Source organism: Gobio gobio, assembly GCF_949357685.1.
Source record: "Gobio gobio genome assembly, chromosome: 17".
NCBI classification, from domain to species: domain Eukaryota; kingdom Metazoa; phylum Chordata; class Actinopteri; order Cypriniformes; family Gobionidae; genus Gobio; species Gobio gobio.
In genome coordinates this window covers 15281845-15297896 of record NC_137110.1, presented here as the reverse complement: position 1 = coordinate 15297896, position 16052 = coordinate 15281845, and the positions used below count along the sequence as shown (strand labels likewise).

At 38.2% G+C, this 16052-nt stretch overlaps 2 protein-coding genes across 2 annotated transcripts; both read left to right on the top strand.

The window, feature by feature from the left end:
- The first annotated feature begins 285 nt into the window (after positions 1-285).
- Positions 286-6726, top strand: ankrd33ab (ankyrin repeat domain 33Ab). Its single transcript, XM_079840506.1, has 5 exons — positions 286-616; positions 1143-1536; positions 2641-2770; positions 2988-3128; positions 4294-6726. The coding sequence occupies exons 2-5, from the start codon at positions 1267-1269 to the stop codon at positions 5139-5141; spliced, it is 1389 nt and encodes a 462-aa protein (XP_079696632.1). The 5' UTR covers positions 286-616; positions 1143-1266; the 3' UTR covers positions 5142-6726.
- An 82-nt stretch (positions 6727-6808) lies between these two features.
- On the top strand, positions 6809-14719 carry LOC307140792 (uncharacterized protein). The gene is made up of 8 exons (XM_079840505.1): positions 6809-6910; positions 7582-7632; positions 11108-11440; positions 11540-11851; positions 11960-12295; positions 12659-12786; positions 12915-13095; positions 14261-14719. The coding sequence occupies exons 1-8, from the start codon at positions 6889-6891 to the stop codon at positions 14458-14460; spliced, it is 1563 nt and encodes a 520-aa protein (XP_079696631.1). The 5' UTR covers positions 6809-6888; the 3' UTR covers positions 14461-14719.
- Positions 14720-16052: the final 1333 nt, after the last annotated feature.

The following is a 16052-nucleotide window of genomic DNA, read 5'->3' as shown; positions in this document are numbered from 1 at the left end:
AATGCAGGGTCCCTGGGAAATAAAACAAGCAATATATAAGACAAAAACACACAAAGTCCTGAAACACACCCTCTGTTTAACTTTATCAACATCATCATTTAAGATCATCATTTAATACTTTATGTTTGTCAGTATGATACAAGTCAAGTTTGAGTGTGTGATATAAAAACAAAGTACAGTTTTTTATTTTCATAAAATAGCGTGTGTGTGTGTGTGTGTGTGTGTGTGTGTGTGTGTGTGTGTGTGTGTGTGTGTGTGTGTGTGTGTGTGTGTGTGTGTGTGTGTGTGTGTGTGTGTGTGTGTGTGTGTGTGTGTGTGTGTGTGTGTGTGTGTGTGTGTGTGTGTGTGAGAAAGGTGATTACGCTCCGAGTGCCTGTGTTGGGTCCTTTCTGATCCTGAAAGGCATTAGTCAGTCTAATGACCTGAGGTATTACGGAGCATGTACACCCTCTATGATCACATACTACACACACACACACACACATGCACTATGAAGACGTGAAGCTGACTGATGTATTTTCTGGAAGAGGTTTCTGATATTAAGGATGTGAAAGTTAAACAAAGGTATAGCAGCGCTCACCGAAGGCTCTTCTTTTCTTCTGAAAGGCGGACACAGGTGAGTTATACTCCATACAATCTCTATGTTAAATAAAAAGAGCATCTGATTGTGTTTATTTTGGTTTATTAGAGCTCTAAAGAGAATGTTTATTGCCTTATTGTTATTATATTTGGATTGTATTTTGCCTTGTGATATGCAAAACTGGAGACATGTTTAATTTACTGCTGTTTTGAGAACACCAGTTTTGTAACTATGCTTTATAACTTAAAATAGCCGATAAAATGTATACTTATATTTATGTTACAGTTCACTGAGGTAACATGCTTTTAAAATGTACGTAAGCCTGTTTATTGGTATCTGTGTATTTTAAGCCTGAGCAGGCCAGATTTAGCACTGACAATTTAAGCACAGCTCTCCCTGGCTAAATCCGGAGCTATTAAAACTCCCAATTTTCTCGCGTCAGAGTTTTTGAGTCAATTGAACGGTAATAGTTGCAATCGCTGCAAATGCATTATTTTTTATGAAGGTTCTCACTTGGTTAGAGAGCCTTGTGGTTTATCTCTGTTGGTCTGTTTACCTTAAGACAGGGGCCATAAACACTTGGAGCGCATTCCTTCACCTCGAGTCGCTGACCTACTACAACCGTGTTGGAGCACTTTCCTCAAATGCCAGAAAAGATGTTGTAGGCAACATTAAACTCTTGAGACATGGCAGCAGTTCAGAGCTCTGCCTTTGAGGACCCAAACCTGGGGTCAGGCCCGAATGATGATGAAATATCATTGTTGGAAGAGTCTGACTCTGGAAGTTTGCTCTCTGAGGACTCTGTTCTCCCTGATTATGAACAAGAGGACAGGAAAAAGGGAACTGCCAACACACTATATGAGGCGTGTGTCCAAAATGATGCAGAAGCACTGAAGAGAGTGTTGGAACGTGGTGTGACCCGTGATGAGGTCATGGAAGTTGACATTAATGGCTGGGTAAGACTTGAGCAGATTAGTATTAAAGAGCATGAGACCGACTGTCTAATCAAAGAGCAGAAAAGTCAGTTGCTTTGGCAATAGTCATTTCAGGAGTGAGCTATAAGATCGAGGTAATCCTTTAAAAATATATAACTTTTGTCAACCTGTCATTAAAAATATATAACATCATTGACAACCAATTATGTTTTGGTCAACATTTAAAGTATGTGTACTTACATTGTACATACCTAAGAAAGTACTGGGTAATATAAGGTAACTGCATGGGTTGAGGTTAGGTTTAGGGGTAGGTTTGGGGTTAGTGTAATTACTATAATATCTACATGGGAACAGGGCCGTAAAATAAAGTGCTACCTTTATATTAGATGGCCTTAACTACTATGTACTAACATTAAATACCTACAAGACTATGGGTTTGTAACTACATTTTCTGGAGAATTCCCACATTTACTGCTGAGTTTGAGGTTAGGCGTAAGGGTAGGGTTTGGATTAGGGGTTTGAGTTCAGGGGTAAGGGTTTGGATTACAGTTAGAAGAAAAGTCATAGTCATAGTCAGTGTCATAACAAATCTTAATTAAATGCAAGTACTTTATATGTAATTGCAATGCACCCACATGTATGTTTATCTACATAGTAGTTAAGGCCACCTAATATAAAGTTTGACCGATGTTTTAAATACATTTGTAGGTCATCCATAAAAGCTATTTCGACATGATTTTCTTTGGGAGTTTCAAATGTTTGAGTAAAATGGGGTGTGAGGTTAAAATTTATGTTTAGTTTTTTAAAAGTGAACGCACCTTGGACAACCATTACAGTCCTTATGTAGCAGCTTGTTAACAAAATTCATATTTTAGGTATGACTGCATTTCATTTTAAATTTAACAGCATGTGAAAGTCAATTTAAGTACTGTTAACAGACCTTAATGTAATCATGATTCAAAAAAATTTGCCTCGAAAAGTGTTGCAGGGTTATTATGGTTTGGTTGGTTATAAGAGTGTTGTCTGTTGGTGTGGAGTGTCCATGTGCTGCAGTCTATATGTCTCTAACCTTTTTAACTGTAAATTGATCAAATTAGGTCCTTATAACATCCTTCTCTCTTCTAGAATGGACTGATGGTGGCTGCATATAAAGGCTTTCTTCCGATTGTTTATGAGCTGCACGGCTGTCCACACCTGGATATTAACCACCAAGACAATGATGGCAACACCGCTCTAATGATCGCTGCTCAAGCTGGTCAGTTGAAACGTGTGATGTCAATTCACTTTTTTAAATGGTAGTTAAAGGAACTACTGCTTGGATTCTGCCTAATATTGTTGAGTTGACAATGACTTCATGTTAAATGCTATTCAAGGTTACTATTTACTGTTTAGGACATTCACCTCATTTCTTTATTTTGTATATCTTCGGAAATTAAATGTTAAAAAAAAGTTTTAAATCTTTCTGTACACAGGTCATGTCTCCATATGTAACTACATCATGAATTACTTCCCTGGAGCAGAGACAGAGATCAGAGACTACAGAGGATTCACTGCCCTCATTAAAGCTGCCATGCAGGGCAGGACTGATGTGGTGGCAGCTCTTATAATGCACGGTAAGTAATTGAACACACATGCTGATATGCTGGAAATTATCTTTGAGATATGAGCATTCCATACACTCTAAAAAAAAAAAAAAAGGTTCTATATGGCACCAAAAATGGTTCTTGGCTCGTAATCATAGGGGACCTTTTAAAGTGCTATATAGCACCAATTTTGGTGCTTCAGTGGTTCTTCAGAGGTTCTTCACCGGTTCTTTGACTAAGGTGCTATATAGCACCGCTACCTTTACAGAACATGTTAAGATATGGTGCTATATGATCCTCTATGATTATGATGAAGAACCATTTTTTGGTGCCATATAGAACCTTTTTTTTTAGAGTTTATATTGCTTATATATTTATTGCATCACTAGGGAGAGACAACAAGTCACCGAATGACCCACACAGCCAATCAAGAATGCCATAGCTGGCACTGACCCAGTTCACCCCAGTAGCACCTATTAGATTGATTAATGGATTAAGCAGCCAAGCATACGATCTGTGGAAGGCAAAATAACAGTCCAAATTTGGAACTACTGACTTCTTTTAACCTTAAAAAAGTGTATTTTAAAGGGAAAGTTCACTCAAGTTGTTCCAAACCTGTATTCCACAAAAGAAGATATTTTGAAGAATGTTGGTAACCAAACATTTGATGGGCCCCATTGACTTCTATAGTATTTTTTTTACCCATACTAAGTCAATGGGGCCCATCAAGTGTTTGGCTATACCAGGGTTCCTCAAACTCGGTCCTGGAGGGCCACTGTCCTGCACAGTTTAGCTCCAACTCTGATCAAACACACCTAGCTGTGAGTTTCTAGTGATTCTGAAGACATTGATTAGCATGCTCAGGTGTGTTTTATCAGTGTTGGAGCTAAACTCTGCAGGACAGTGGCCCTCCAGGATCGAGTTTGAGGAACCCTGGGCTATACCCATATTCTTCAAAATATCTTCTTTTGTGTTCAGCAGAAGAAAGAAATTCATACAGGTTTGGAACAACTTGAGGGTGAGTAAACTCATTTTTGGGTGAACTATCCCTTTAACTAAGCCCTCTCAGTTTAAATGGCATGACTGCTTTTTTTTTTTTTTAAACCATAATCCTCCAGCAAACCTCTAATACACAAATTATATCTGCTTAGGATTTTTGAATGATTATTATTTTAATTCTCTGTATTGTTCTTAGGTGCTGATGTAAATGCTGTAGACACCAATCGTGGTAAATGTGCACGTGACTGGGCACTGAAAACAGGTCGCTTTGACACACTGAGACGTCTGCGCCACCTTGTACTCCATCCCACCGCGGAACAATTCTGTGACACCTATGTCCCAGAGTGGCCCAAACTTAAGTTGCTGGTCAGCAAAGCAACAGCCAATAAGAGTGCTCGCCAGAAGTTGACTCATCATTTCAAGAGTACATTCGGTTTCAGTTTCCCACGTGACCCACAGGAAAATGGTGTCATGGATCACATGGTGCGAATGACCACCAGCCTACACAGCCCATTCATAGCCACGGCCACACGCCCGCTTTGCCCAAGCAGCCCTCCACAGGTAGGTAAGCGTCGGCTGGCTGTGGCTGAGCTGATGCAGAAGCACTCACAGAAACAGCTGGAGGAGAGTTCGCTATGCCATCGAAACAGCTCCATCACCTCCATCTCTCCATCTATCCACTCTGTCGAGTCCGTCTCTGTGTCCTGCTGTGCTGATACAGCAAGGCGTGGCAGTGTGCTGTCCATTGCTCAGACCGGTATGCGCACTATCATTCCTCGTAGTGTAGCGTCACGGCGCAACAGTGTTTTCCCCTCGGGCTGTATCCCACATATCAAAGTCACAAAATCCTCTGAGCCAACCCCAAAGAAAGAGAAGAAGAATAAAAGGCAGAAAGGTTACCTGGAGCCACCAAAGTGGAAGTATAAGGAGGCCAAGGATGGGAAGAAGAAAGAGAAGAAAGCATTGAAGGAAAAGGAAGAGAAAGAAAAGGAGAAGAAAAGCAGAGACAAGGATAAAAGAAAAAAGAAAAAGAGTGATGACTAATGGCTTTCTGAAATCTTTTAATCTCTGATAAGCACTCAATGAGGGTGTATAGATGCCCTCAGTGTTGTGGGGCAATGCTTGATGACAGAATCAGTGAAGCAATGCAGTGAAGAACACATGGGCCCTGAAAAGAAGTGCATTTTGAAACCTCAGTGCAGTCCTGTCTCACGAAATCACTTCCTATTATTGCCAGTTTCAAGGGGAAATGTATCTATGATCATTTCAGTCAGTTTCATAGGTTAAAGCAAACAGTTTAAGAAATATGATTGGATGACTTACATGTAGAATAATTCCTAAATTAATTCTGTATTATGTATTTAAATAAATACTAACATAATCATTACTGAATAATGCTGTAAATATTTTTATGTGCAAATAGCAATAGATTCTATTTACACTATATGTAAAAATAGCAGTATTTTCTTTGCAATAAGTGTAAATAGTTATATACTATTTGCACCTCAGTATTTTAGTACATTATAAAACAGTACATTAAGTGTAAATTATTATATTTATTAAATAAATGCCGCCTTATTGGGACAATAAAGCCCTCCCTACCCCTAACTCTACCCGATAAACACTTTTTTTATTTTTACTTTTAATAACGCTTTTATTATTAAATAATCATCAGGCACTTTAATTCCACTTTTCAAATATTTTCTTCATATTTATTGAAAATAAATGCTCCCAATCTGATATGCGATGGGAAAAGGGAGAAAAACAAAAGGAGGATTCAAACTTTTGCCCAACCAGACATTGGTGGGCGGAGTTAGTGTAAATTAATTGAAATGCTGTGGATTCCATATTTGCAAAACTATTGTATCCCACAGCAGACAATAGATGTAATTCAGCTGCTAATAAAACATTTAACGTTTTTTTTACAGCAACAACTGCTGTACTGTTATGTATAGTGTGAACGCTAACAAAACGCTATTACGACTGACTTGATTGTGTGTTATTTTTGTAAATATGCATGATCCATTGTAAGATGGTGTAAATATGCTTTTTTCCTCACACTCTCTTCCACCTGTGTAGCATCTCTAACATAACGGCAGGGACAAACGTGAGGCTGAACAGTCAATAATCTGCTCTCTCAGTTATGCAACACAGCCATCCTAAGAGCGGCCGTAAAGCCATGCAGGATTAGAGATCTAGCCGGGTCACTCGGGTCAAAGCAGAGGCCTCTGGCTAAGTTTGGGATCATGAGCCATGGCTTCTAAAGGACATGCCTTGGAATCACTTTTGGAGTGATAAGATCTTCATCAACAAGGGGAGAGAAATACTGTGCACCAAAGTATTACAAAACGAAAGGGAATGTGCAGGGGTATACAATTTAAAAAGAAATATGAGATATTAATTTAAATGTTCTATTGTATGGACAGAGGTATCAATATAAATTATGACTAATGTGGAAATATGAGTGAATTGTGCTGGGGAAAAAATTAAAATAAAATATTAAATATAATACAAAAATATTCAAGATTGATTTAAACATACTTATTTGAATTAAAATTATTTAAAATACATTACACACCGTATATAGTGCACTCAAAAGATATTTTAAATAAAAAAAATGTCACATCCTTTTTTGGGTCAATTTCCTTTTTTGGTGGTGGGAACTAACTAACTTCCTGTTAGTTACTTAAGCAGTGTTTCACCATTTGGGCATTTCAGCTCTGCTTTGTGGTGGATTTAAACAGTTTTCATTCGTACCGTGTCACAGGTTCATTTACTTTTCCCTATCAAAATGTTTCTCCCCAACATAAGAGGTAAGTGTTTATTTCGTTTTCCTTGCTCATCTCATCGTAGGACATTGTCCATCAGAGGAATACGTAATTGAATTTAGCTAATTGCAAAAACATGCAGCTCTGATTTCCAGTTAAAGATTTTTGTTTTCAGTAAATATATTTTTTAATAAATTGCAACTAATTGGATAAATTAGAAGGAATAAATCAAGGCTATCCAAAGAACTTTATTCTCCCAATTCTTAACTAAATGTATTTGCATTTACTAAAAGAGAACAGCCTTGATAGATAGAACTGGCACTATTATTGATTCAAAATATATCATAAGTCCCCATGCTTGAGCTAATAATATTTGCATTCCAGTTAGCAGGACTAGATGCTGTTTAGATGAGAGTTTAGATGCTGGCCGGTCAGTCTGGCCAATTAAGCAATAAGTGTTGAAAATAGTACTCTTCTAAATATTGAGTTTGTTTGAATCACAATAATATACTTTTGTAAAGTACAAATATATTTTCAACCAGCAGTCTAAAATATAAATAACTATATTAAGGGTTAAAATGATTTATTTGGGTTTAAATAACATGTCTTGTTGCTTGTTTCCCCTTGTATAAAATGTTGAAATGTGCACATTTCATGTACTTTAATTTGGTAAATCCTGTTTTTCACAGTATATTGCAATCACTCTTTCTTCATAGCGCTAGCTGTGGTGTGCTGGATAATGTGTGTGAGAATCACAGTGTCCCAGGGTAAGAATCATTTCACCTGAATAACCTCCTGTACAGAAGCAGAAGCACACATATGGTCAGTACAAGGGAAGATGGACTTTTTTTTTCAGTCAGGGGACAGGTCATATAATCTTACATGTACACTATTGCCAAAAGTATTGGGACACCCCTCCAAATCATTGAATTCAGGTGTTCCAATCACTTCCATGGCCAAAGGTGTATAAAATCAAGCACCTAGGCATGCTTCTTCAAACATTTGTGAAACAATGGGTTGCTCTCAGGAGCTCAGTGAATTCAAGTGCGGTACCGTGATATAGGTTGCCACCTGTGCAATAAGTCCATTCGTGAAATGTCCTCACTAATAAATATTCCACGGTCAACTGCTAGTGGTATTATAACAAAGTGGAAGCAATTGGGAAAAACAGCAACTCAGCCACGAAGTGGTAGGCCACGTAAAATCACAAAGCGGGGTCAGCGCATGCTGAGGCGCACAGTACGGAGCAGTCGCCAACTTTCCGCTGAGTCAATAGCTACAGACCTCCAAACTTCATGTGGCCTTCAGATTAGCTCAAGAATAGTGCTTGAGAGCTTCATGGAATGGGTTTCCATGGCCGAGCAGCTGCATCCAAGCCTTACATTTGTCCGCTCAGGCTGGCCTTTCTGAGAGTTATCTTCCATTTTCAAAACCGACTGGCTATTATTCACTTGATTTGGTCATGGGCCTACGCTACAATAAGTTTAGAGCGCCCTCTATTGGATGAGATGGCAACCAATAAAAAAACAAAACAAACGGTCTAATCATAGACTGTAAAAAATGCGCACTTTAAAAACCAGGTAGTTTATTTATAGTTGGATTACGGATATTTCACGTCATGTTTGAATGCAGATTCGAATATCGAATAAAAAGTGACAGCCCTACTAGAGCAATGGAGACACAATCCGATGGACGAGTCTGGGTTTGGCAGATGCCAGGAGAACAGTACTTGCCTGACTGCATTGTGCCAAGTGTAAAGTTTGGTGAAGGGGGGATTATAGTGTGGGTTATGTTTCAGGGGTTGGGCTTGGCTCCTTAGTTCCAGTGAAAGGAACTCTTAATTCTTCAGCATACCAAGACATTTTGGACAATTCCATGCTCCCAACTTTGTGGGAACAGTTTGGGGACGGCCCCTTCCGGTTCAAACATGACTGCGCACCAGTGCACAAAGCAAGGTCCATAAAGACACGGATGAGCGAGTTTGGTGTGAAGGAACTAGACTGGCCAGCACAGAGTCCTTAACTCAATCCGATAGAACAGCTTTGGGATGAATTACAGCAGAGACTGCGAGTCAGGTCTTCTCGTCCAAAATCAGTGCCTGACCTCCCAAATGCACTTCTAGAAGAATAGTCAAAAATTCCCATAAACACACTCCTAAACCTTGTGGAAAGCCTTCCAGAAGCTGTTATAGCTGCAAAGGGTGGGCCAACTCCATATTAAACCCTACGGATTAAGAATGGGGTCATTAAAGTTCATGTGCATGTAAAGGCCCAAAACTTTTGGCAATATAGTGTATCTGTCATGCTGTTTATAGAAGTACTGTATTCTCATTAACTTGTCCTGTTCATAAAAATGCATTAATGAAAGACGTTTAGGTTATCAGGGTTCTTTTGAAAAGCACATAAATTGTAAAAAGATGAATGATCATAAAATCTGATAAATAATAATATTCATAATGTTAAAGCTACACTGTGTGATATTTTCCCCCATCTAGTGGTGAAAAGGTATATGACCATCCAGTGAATTTTAGTTTGTTCCTCTCAATTCCGATTTCGTTTCAACTCCTACGGTGGCCGATTTAGTCCAAGATTAACATGGCTTCCATTTCGACCTCGTCCACATTCGACACGGTGCCTGTGGGATATTCTGTGCGCAGTGGGATGGTTGGAACTCAACTGGCCTAATTATTCGGCTAGAAAGAACTGCAGCTAATCCAGAGTGAACTTTGATGATAGTAATGTTTATTCAGTCATCCAATTGCAAGGCATAAACAGGTTTGCGTGGATATGTACATAAATGTGGTTTCTGTGAGAGAACAAATAAGGATGGTAAATATACATACACAGTTAAGAACTGTATAACTATACTTATAAGTTACATTTGTATAATGTAACCGTAAACCAGAGCGTATTGTACCATATATAGGCGCTAAATGCAGCTGCATTAAAAGGAGCGGAGCTGCCGCTGCTGCTGCTAGCAAGCGGTGTCCGGTTACAAAAGTGTGCGCTCTGTATAACAATTGTTAATATGCCGATCAGACCTGATACATTTCCATCAACATACATTACAAGCAAATATTTTCTATAAACGAATAAACATTGTTGATAACAAAATAACTGAATGATTATTCAAATAGGTGAGCATTACACTATTGTGTGTTGACACAAAAATACTTCTGAGGTGACATTAACTGAATTACGCAATGACACACTCTGAAACACATCTACAATGACAATAACTATTATTACTTACGGAGTTATTAACGCACAGAAATACCACACAAGGAAAAACAGACTTTTGAGGAATAAACAAGCCAGGAAAACTCCGTATAAATCTGTTACTGGAGCTGCTGAGATGAAAACTCTCTGCGCATGCACCAGACAAGTCTGAACAAGTTGACGCGCACATGCGCGAGGCAGATAATTTTGTACAGTGCCATCGAGTATTAAAACCGGTTAAAACGCGAAAAGCGAAGCTTGAATATACGGGTATGTCCCTCTTTGGCTAATGTACTTTCAAGATGGAGGGGCAAATGGCGACCACCGTTAGATCCCATTACCTTATGTATTTTCAATGGCATATTATAAACTTACGAGAATACTTTATTACTTGAAAGAAGTAAATATACATTAATGAGCACATATATTTTTGAAAGAACTAAGTGTTTTTAGCTAAGAATAGACTAAAAAAGTTACACAGTGTAGCTTTAAGTTTATCATGCCTGCACTAACATGTTGATATGCAGGTTCTCTTCTTATTGTGCTACACTACAGTTCAAAAGTTTTTGGTGTACCTTTTTTTGTTTGAATGTTTTTGAAAAAAGTCTATTATTACCATTTATAATAATTTTTATAAATGTAAAAGCTTTATTTTTAGCAGTCATCACAACTGTGATACATTTTTCAGGATACTTTGATGAATAAAGCTCAAAGGAACTGCATTTATTTGAAATACAAGTCTTTCTTTTCTTTTCCAAAATAACCAAACCTTTGAACAGTAGTGTATGTGTGACTTGAAATGGCCTGTGCAACATAAGATCCTAACACTAAATAAAAACAAATCCCATGATTTTTTTTTTTTTTTTTTTTTTTTTTAGTGTTGCTCATACGGTTTGCTGATTGATTCGAAATGAACAAGCACAACTAAATTAAAAACTATAAATGCTGGTCCAATAATGCATTAATAAGTGTTGTCCTCCCTTTTCTTGTTCTGTTCCTTTCTCATTCTGTCTCTCACCTTTAGCATCTGTTCCAGCCCCTAAACTCAAGTTCACATTCTGGGTGAATGCAAGTAATATTGCACTAAACACCTTATTACATGTTTCCTGTGACACCCCTAGTGGTGCTCGGTATCCTGTAACTGTGTCTATGGGCAAGCTGGAAAACTCCTCACAGACCCCAGAGACCACAGAAGCTTGGGTGACCTCTGATGTCGTCAAATATTCGACTTCAGTGGGTTTCACAATCCCTGCAATAGCCAAGTTCGAAGGAAAAATGGTGTGCTGGTACCAATCCACTCGAACTGAACTGAAGAATTCTTATTCTCCATTCAGTAACCCTGTTACCTTAGTCGTATGTAAGTTTATTTATGCACAGTTGAGTGTGATTTAACATTTAAGATTAGACATTTTCTGCTGAAATGTCACTCTCTTTCTTTCTCTTTCCCTTTTAACAGCTGCCCTTCCTCCTCCCAAAGTGTCTTTGCAGCCCAATCTCTTTCTTGTGGGTGGGAATTACACTGTGTACTGTGATTCAGCCGCTGGCCCAGTCACAAACATCACATTAAGTCTGTATTACCGCATCCTCCCTGTCACACCGGGAACCAACTGGACCTTCGCTGGTTCTGTGTTTCTCACAAATAGCACTAGTATCCTTTTAAAACAGACAAATGCAGTCGTCCCAATAGAGTTTGCCTGCACTATGGAAATGTTGTACAATGGAAAACTGATCCGTTCACCTCAGTCTAATATTGAGCAAGCCTTCCCAGGTATGGGAAGCAATGCATTTCTTTGTATGTATGAGAGATTACATGTATTTCAAGTGTATCTATGTTTTCTAAAGCAATGGTGCGTTGTCTTCACTTGTGCTCCATTAGAAGAGCTTCCGGTTCGCCTCTGGGAGCAAGACCGTGGAGAAAGCTGTTTAGGATACCTGGATGTCAAGCTCAAAGGCAAGTGGGAACCGGTTTGTCAGAAGGAAGTTGATACCGTAGCCGATGCATCTGCCGCTACTGCTACGGCTAACGTGGTGTGCAGGGAACTGGGATGTGGGCATGTGCTGGAGTGGAAAAGGATTTTGGAAAACAACAGACAATTCTCAAACATAATCGGGGGTATCAGATGCAGTGGGAAAGAAGAAAAGACCAGAGATTGCCCAATGAATGAAATTGAATCATGCAAAAATAGAGGCATTCTCTACATAATTTGTTCAGGTGAGACGTTTGAGATTAATAGTACGAAATTATTGCCGTGTCACTTCACCCAAAAATGTTTTAAAGACCCCATGAAATGACCTAACAAGCACAGTTTTCATGAACCATAGTTTGCTATAGTTGGCTACATGTACTTTTAGAGGGGTAAAACTGGACAAAAATCTGTGTAGTGCAAGATGAATCATCAACATTTTGTCTCATTTTCCCAGACGACTTACCTAGTTAGGAGTCCATAAGCTTATCTACGAATGGCTTCATAAAAATAGTATACCACAAAAAGCCACAAAACGCCAATTTATGGGGTCTGACTAATTTCTAATACCTTTCTAATAAATGTCTTCCTTTCACGTTCCCCTTTGCCAGATGCATTGCCCCCTCCTAAACTGTCTGTAATTACTTATGGTCCTGTCTCTGAACTGTATGCTACGGACAAACAAGATGTGGAAATCTCCTGCTCCATTGACTCAACTTATTTAAAACCAAGTGACTATGTAACTCACCACATTCACACTTGTACTCTTAATACTGTTACACTGAATTGTTTCTCTATTACATAGCAAATATTGTTTCTGGTACATATACAGCAGTTGTCTTCAATAGTCTTTTCTTTCCTGTTTAGGGGTACATGCTGTTTAGAAAGGATGGTGCTATCCTGAGAGAAATGTACTGCAAACCAGGCTTCTCTGTGTCTTTGACCCAGTATGCCAAAGTGCATGAAGGAGAATATGATTGTGTTTACCAACTTTATTCTTCAAAAAATAGGCAGGTGTCTCGGCCCAGCAATACAGTCTTCATTTACAGTAAGTGTCTAATAAACAACTAACTTTTTAATACATGATAACTAACATGAATGACTTTGTTTCAGCACATGTTTTGCATCTAGTCATGATCCTGATCTGTTATCTCTCTAATGTTTAATGTAGAATTTTTAATGAACAAACACCAGGGGTCAGTGCTGAGCTACTAATGTGTAATAATTACATAATTAAAAATAATGCCTAAAGAATGAATAGTTCTTTCTGTCAAGACCCCTGTCATATCAGAAACCTCATAAAAATTGTTTTACTTTAGATGGAGCAGGTCACTTCTTATAAGCATTAGTTCACTTTTAAATAAACTTTTGCTGATAATTTACTCACCCCCATGTCATCCAAGATGTTCTTTCTGTAGTCGAAAAGAAATTAAGGTTTTGGATGAAAACATTCCAGCTGTTTTTCTCCATATAATGGACTTCAATGGGCTCCAAACGGTTCAAGGTCCAAAATGACAGTTTCAGTACAGCTTCAAAGGGCTTTAAATGATACCAAACGATGAATAAGGGTCTTATCTAGCGAAACGATCAGTTTCTGCGAGAAACCGAGCAGTATTTATGCTATTATTTTACCTCTTTTCAGACGAACGTGATAATCTCTGAGCTCAGCCATTACTTCCGCTATTACTTCCGACCACAATGGTATTTTGACCTCACTTAGCGGAAGTAATGGCTGAGCTCAGAGATTATCACGTTCGTCTGAAAAGAGGTAAAATAATAAACTGAATAAACTGATCATTTCGCTAGATAAGACCCTTATTCATCGCTTGGTATCGTTTAAAGTCCTTTGAAGCTGCACTGAAACTGTCATTTGGACCTGGAACCGTTTGGGGCCCATTGAAGTCCATTATGGAGAAAAACCCTGGACTGTTTTCATCCAAAACCTTCATTTCTTTTCGACTGCAGAAAGAAAGACATGGACATCTTGGATGACATGGGGGTGAGTAAATTATCAGCAAAAGTTTATTTAAAAGTGAACTAATCATTTAAGGACTGAAATGTTGAGCAATGTTTTTTCATTTCCACAATATTCATTTCTGCCGCACTGGAAAGGTCCTTTGGTTTAAAATAGAACTTAATGTTGAATGTGTCCCTAAATGTTTTCCTGACTTTGCCATACTCTGCTGATGTTCACTTCTGTTTATCTTTTGCAGTTTACAATCCTCCGAATCCAGTACCAATTGTTGCAGGTGTTCTCACAACTGTTGTTGGGGTAGCTATTCTGACGTATATTTGCGTATTTAGAACCACGAAAGAAGAGGTACAGGGCAATGAATTTCCAGCACATTCCCAGGACCCAGCAACAAATACTGAAAACCCAGATAACAATGTCTACATACCTCAACAACTGTAGACCAAAGAAAAATAATTTATGGCTTAAAATTTGTTTAACTTCACCATGGAAATATATCATCCCGAAAACTTTCCACAAGAATTATGATGTTTGATGAATTTTGCAATGCAGTTGTACAAAGGGTTCCTGGAAAGGTTAATTAACACTTTCAAGCATGAATTATGATTACCTTGATCACGATATGTTTTTCCTCTGTGTTTTTTGCTCTGTGCATTTATTGAACAAGATTTAAAATTAAATAAATAAATAAACATTTTTCAAAGAGATTTTTAGATGTCCACTTGAGAGGACAGTATGTGTTTTTATTTTTAACTGAAGAGATATTAAACACAATACAGTAATAAAATAGTAATACTGTGTGTATTTCACAAAACAATTAATACAATTATAAAAACCATGTGAAAACTATGTATATATTTTTAAAATGTATACAGCTGCAATTTTTGCAAACACAATTGAGTTCCCGTTCAACCAGCAGACTGAGAAGAACTTTATACAAGTTGAACTTTGCATGTCTTTGATATCAGAACAGGAGGACATGATTCTATCAAAGAAGGGATGAAACGGTATGGAAATTTCACTTCACGATAATATTGACCCAAATTATCACGGTTATCAATACTATCACGGTTCTGTTCAAATGAGATGATAGTGTTCAAAAAGGACAGATGCACACACTTAAAACATTTCAACAAGTTTTATATTTGAAAATCAACAAACAACAAATAAATCAAGCAGCTCTATGCACATTTTTAAGCTAGATTTTATTCTGGGGGATTTCCTTCCTTATAATGGCCATTGTCAATAGCAACGCATAACGCATAAATAATAATAATTTGGTGGAAAAATAATCTCTAATATTATCTCTGTAAATATATTCTCAAGCAATATTCTCATCAGTGTTCTATCAGCTATGACACATTTAAATCAGCATATTTTGTGTAAGAGCCCAAACAATATCCTAGTGAAATAATGGATATCCATATTTTCATATGATTTGAGTACATTTTATTAAATATCAAAAATCCAAAAGGTGTGCATCATACCTGACACCTAGATGAACACTTTACAGTCAGTTTTATGGCTGTAAGTCATTCTCTTCAAATGCTATTGAAGTTAGAAATGTGTATACCTATGTAACTTTAGAGACGGTCCCTAAATTTGCGAATCTCGAACGTCAAGCCCACTTTATGCCAGACTGCCAGTCATATCAGATGTGCTATGGTTCTGCTGTGTTTGTTTGAAACTATTTTCTCTGCTGAAATAGAACAGAAACAGTCAAACCCAGCGTCTGGGTCCAAAGTTGCCACACTAAGCAGACGTTCAACATTCGACGGACAAGTGGCACGTCCATTCTGTGCCTGCGTAAGAGTAAATAGCTTTCTGTGGCAGCTTGTGGAAGTAGTCTGTTCCCTTTCATAGGTTCACCTAACACTGTGAACCGTCGCCATGGGAACGCCTTCGGTGTCCCGCAGCTGCGGATTTCGTGACCATTTCCAAAATGGCGGATCATGGTTATGCCACGATGCCTACCATCGAAGAGACTCTTGCGGCTCATTTAGCACCAACTTCAGCTCCATCTTGGAAGTCAC